General features: G+C 44.1%; 1 protein-coding gene across 1 annotated transcript in view; it reads right to left on the reverse strand.

Moving 5' to 3' along the window:
- kcnh7 (potassium channel, voltage gated eag related subfamily H, member 7) overlaps positions 1-4,844 on the reverse strand; it is a 39,605-nt gene that overhangs the window by 9,554 nt on the left and 25,207 nt on the right. Inside the window, exon 9 of the mRNA XM_010781503.1 lies at positions 2,911-3,177. Within this exon, the coding sequence (XP_010779805.1) occupies positions 2,911-3,177 (267 nt within the window). The remainder of the gene's footprint in view (positions 1-2,910; positions 3,178-4,844) is intronic.

Below are 4,844 nucleotides of genomic sequence, written 5' to 3' on the forward strand. Positions count from 1 at the left end.
TATGCTACGCCTTGTTTCTACGCACTAAACCGTGCCTTATTTCCACATCAAATACGATGTTTTCATGGGTTAGGGTTAGCCGACTTCATGGTGTCTTTTCTTCTTTTCTTCCCACAGAGAGTGAAGAGAGGACCCCCCTCCCCCCCGCCACGCCATCAATTAAGACCCCGGCTGCCTATGCTTCTGAAAAACTTGTGGACGTTTTCAGCCTTGGGGACATATAGCAGACTTAACAGACTATGGATGTGGCTGCAGTGAGAGCCCACAGCCACTTAGCAGACTTAGCCGACTTGGGGCGGTGGCTGGGGTGCCGAGCGGCCCCCCCCAGCCACGTCAGCCCCCCCGACTTAGCAGACTTAGCAGGCCTACAGACTTAGCAGACTATCGGCAGTGACTGCAGGGCCCTGCACAGGAGTGCAGTGAGAGCCGGCAGCCACCTATCGGCCGCTTATTAGACTTAGCAGACTTGGGGACGTTTAGCAGACTTAGCAGACTTGGGGACGTTTAGCAGACTTGGGGAAAAGGCTGCACTTCTATGTATGAATAAATGTGAATAAAAAAAAGTTTCTTAAAAGATCTTTAAACCCAGTGGACCACCCGAGGTTTGAACTCACGTTCTCTGGTTTCCAAGACGGGTTCTTATCACAGTGAGCCATACGACCTGACACAGTTAGATGTTCCCTGGCCTAGCTGAGATTTTCACCTCAGGTTTGGACTTTTAAAAAAACACAGCTCAAGCACCTCTTATTGGACCTGAGACATTATTGTTTCGTAGAGCTTATGTCTTGTTCATTTGAGTTTGTGGACCTTAAAGATGACTGGACCTGAAGAGCCTTGAACGCACAACCTTCAGTCTCACAGGCAGTCTTCTAACGCTCTGAGCCATTTGACCTGACACAGTGTGAGAACGTTTTGAAGTGGTTTTGGCTTTTTATTTGGGATGATGGACTTTAAGAAAACAATGCACCTCACAAGAATTGAACTAACAACTTTCTAGGCAATATTGTATCTCTGAGCCATTTGTTCTGGCTCTTCTCCATTTCATTTTCTAATCTAATTCTTCACTTTGGGTGTTGGCTTTCAAAAATCACTGCACCTCACGAGGATCGAACCTAAGACGTTGGAGTTGGTGAACAGTTGTCTATCACTCAGAGCTATTTGAGCTGTGAAGCCTTCTATCGTTTGGGAGGAGTTGGGAAAAAATAAAATGTAAAAAAGTTAAACAAATAGAATTTTTTTTTAAATGACACTGCACTCACGCAAATAATAAGGATTGAACTCAGGTCCTCTTGTCTTCAGACCTTTATCATATCACTTTGAGCTATGTGACTTCAGATATTTTTTCAGTCTCATTTTAAAATAATTCTTCAAGGTTGGATTTTGGACTTCAAGAAATCAACGAGGTGTTAAGCTGTCGTTTTGTACAGCTTGTGAAACAAAGAACAGGTGCAAAGAATGTCAGAGTATAGTATGTCCGAAATAATTGAGTATATTCTTAAATATACAGAGATAAATGGACTTGTTTGCCATACTGCAAATAAGTCAGACTGTGGAAACGCAGACGTGTGTGTTAGCTCGACAAGAAGTAGCAGACAGTGGGTGAGAGTGAGGATTTCTCGCAGAGCTTGTCGGGGATCTCCCTCCCAGATGCAGCTCTTTGTGAGGGCCGCTCAGTGAAGCCTGCAGTAAACGCTGAAATCCACAGGAGGCTTTCATCCCTACTGCTGTGTTTCATCTGAATAAATAATAACCACTTATCTCTCAGATTCCCATAAAAAGATTACAATCTGACCACATAGTTGTGCCAACATCATGATTTAACCTCCTGTAAATCCTTTATTTGGTCATGACCTACGATGAAAAGGGGTGACCCTGGATATAATCCTCTTGTGTTTTATTACCGAGTGGGTTTTAGGTTTCACCATAATGACTCATAATCCCTCTTTGGATTTTTAATAGGTGTGAAATTCCTCGGCTGGGGCTAAGGGGATTTTTTCTAAATTAAACTCTGAGCCAATTACCATTCTGCATTACAACTTTAGAGGACAAGCAAGCAAGAAAATCATCATCTCTTTAAACAAGACAGTGATTTGCTTAATATGCAACCTTTCCCCCTGGACTCACCACTGCACTGCACTTACACAGTTTAACACCCTGACTTTGGAGGGCTACCTAAGTGCACAGAACAACCAACTGTGCCACCAACACAAATGCGAGAGGACATGTTCTCTTCGTGTATCAGTCTTTTCATTTTGGGTTGTTGGACTTAATACATGACTGCACCTCCCAAGGCTTGAACTCACAACCTCAAATCTCCTGCCATGTCTCACATCTCTCTTTCATAGTGGTTTTGAATTTATATTTATATATACAGGCTAGCAAGTGTGCGTCATATGAGAGGCCCCGCCTTAAATTTTCCGCCAAAGATTTGGGAAATTGGTCCCTGCGCAAAGCATTGTGGGGATTTTAAGACCGCGTAGGATACACTGGTGCATCCTCGAAATTTCCCGCAATGAAGGATTCAGTCCGGTTGAATTCCAAGGATCCTGGACATTGGAACAGTCCTTCGGCGGGATTCGATGACGTAGCATCCTTGAAATAGTGGCTCTGGAGGAGCCTTCCTCGACATTGAGAAACACCCTCTGTTCACCTGGAGCCCTTCTTTTTTCCTGCCCTACCCCTGTATAATAAAATACAACAGATGGACTCAAAATGGTCTCCTTTGTATTAATAGCTGGAAATCCTTTCTTTTTTGTGTTTGGGTGAAAATAGAACTTTGGTTGAGGGATAAACATTGTATTAGAATGACAGGGAAATACAAATACTTTTGAAGCGGCTTCCTTCTCCCAAAAATAAACCTGTGGGTAAAAAATAAAAGTAAGAAAATACGGCGGATGTTTTTATCATCACCTTTATACGCCTGGGTCTGCGTGTTGTCTGCAGCCTGTGCTTCTGCACTCAGCCCGAGGGCCGCGCTGTGGTCCCTAACCACCGGGTAGCCCAGTACACCAGAACACAAGGGCCTCTGCTCCTCCTCTTCCTCCCTGCCTTCCTCGTCCTCCTCGTCCTCCCCCTCCTCGGCGGACTCTCTCCTCTCCCCGGCTGCTGGGGGGGCGTAGATCTTCCTCCCTTGCTTGGTGTCGCAGTAGGTGGCTGCTGGCTCCTTGTTGTGGGAGCCTACGGGGAGAATTGATAATCAGGAAATCTGCTGGGGGAACAGTGACTCTGCTGGGACTTCCTCTGGGAGGGCACTTTAGTCTCATTACCTTCTGACAACAGGTAGCTATTGTTCTGCTTCAGGGTTGAACTGAGGACAAACGATGTTAAACGCAGATCTATTAAACTACTTAGAATGAATCCTGTTGCTCTAAATGTGTGTTTACAAGTATGATTCTCAGTAAATGAATAATGCTCTGACTTCTTCACAGCTGATGGATGGATCTGCAGGCTGCTGGACTGTGAAATGGACTGTTAGGTACATTCTCCATCTGGGAGATGGTGCTACTGTATTCAGGCGGACTGTAACCATGGTGACCAATTGGATTTTCCTGAATCGAAGCCAAACTGCTGAGTGGAGGCTCTGTCTCCACGTCCCAAATCTCCAGGCAGTTACAAGTCAAATTAACCTCGAACACACTGTACACAAACTGCTTTACAGATACTGTGTTCTTTAAAACTGCAGGGACGCTGCTGTGTTATCTATAGTAGAACTCATCTGCAGAATACACAGGGGCGCAAAAAGCAAGGTTCATTTTGAAATAAGGAGCCTTATAAACAACATGTATAGAAGAAAAGCCATCTCATTTCCAGCACCAAATAATTATGTATTTTAGCCTCTGAATTTAATTGTTCAAACTTTCAACAACACATATATTTTTCAATATTCATGAATTCAGAATCAAAACTTCACATTAGAAAATATAATAAATACATTCTATGTATAAATATATTCAAGTTTATCAAATGTTATTAGATAGTTGCATGTTTTGAGGTTGGATTGTATGAATTGAGTACCAAGCAGGAAGCAACACTGTGCACTGCTGTGAATGGGGGACAGCGTAAAACACATTTTAAACATCCTAAGGAAAGGAAAACAAATATTCGGTTTAAAGTATGCTATATAAAGGATATTTGACCACTTTACTTTGCAGTCAGACAGCCCTTTGTGACAGGGAACTAAAACTCTGACCAAAGCCACCAGACTCCTTTGTCAAAACACATCATTTGACTTCCTGTCCTCCTCCAAACTGATGGTGTACCATTAACTGAAGGTAATACATTGATGTATGTTCACTTAAAATAAATAAATAATGCCACTTTGGTGTACTTTTTTCACTTTAATCTGCACTGTACCGTTGCTGCTGTAATGCCATTATTCCCTCTTTAGAATCTATACGTTAAAATGAGTGATTCTTACAGTATGTGTCCACAGCTGCTTCACACTCCTTCAGGTTATTACATCCCTGCAGCCATCTGAAGGCAGCTGGACTCATGTGTTGATGAATCTGCAGCCTCTGATTGGAGAAATGCCTCCACAGAGCACAGGGCCATTATGCACAGCTGTCCACGGGGTTTACTTTCATTAAGGCCCCGGCCCCAGGAGGACGAAAACGGTCGTTTGCGTTACTGTTTAGTGTCGGCCACACGAGGAAGACCGAATATGACAGTAAACAACTGCGGAAACGATAACGGGTCCCAAGTTGGATAGAACGGCATACGCAACGCTCTGGGGGGTCCAACGGCTCCGTGTGTGCGCCCGATACGATCATTTTCTGATAATGATGACGCAATAGCCCCGCCTCACCCCACCTCTGCTGCTCACCCCCGCGACTGCCAAGGCACAC

The sequence above is a fragment of the Notothenia coriiceps genome, unplaced genomic scaffold (genome assembly GCF_000735185.1).
Source record: "Notothenia coriiceps isolate Sejong01 unplaced genomic scaffold, NC01 NC01_scaffold00000492, whole genome shotgun sequence".
Lineage (NCBI taxonomy): Eukaryota > Metazoa > Chordata > Actinopteri > Perciformes > Nototheniidae > Notothenia > Notothenia coriiceps.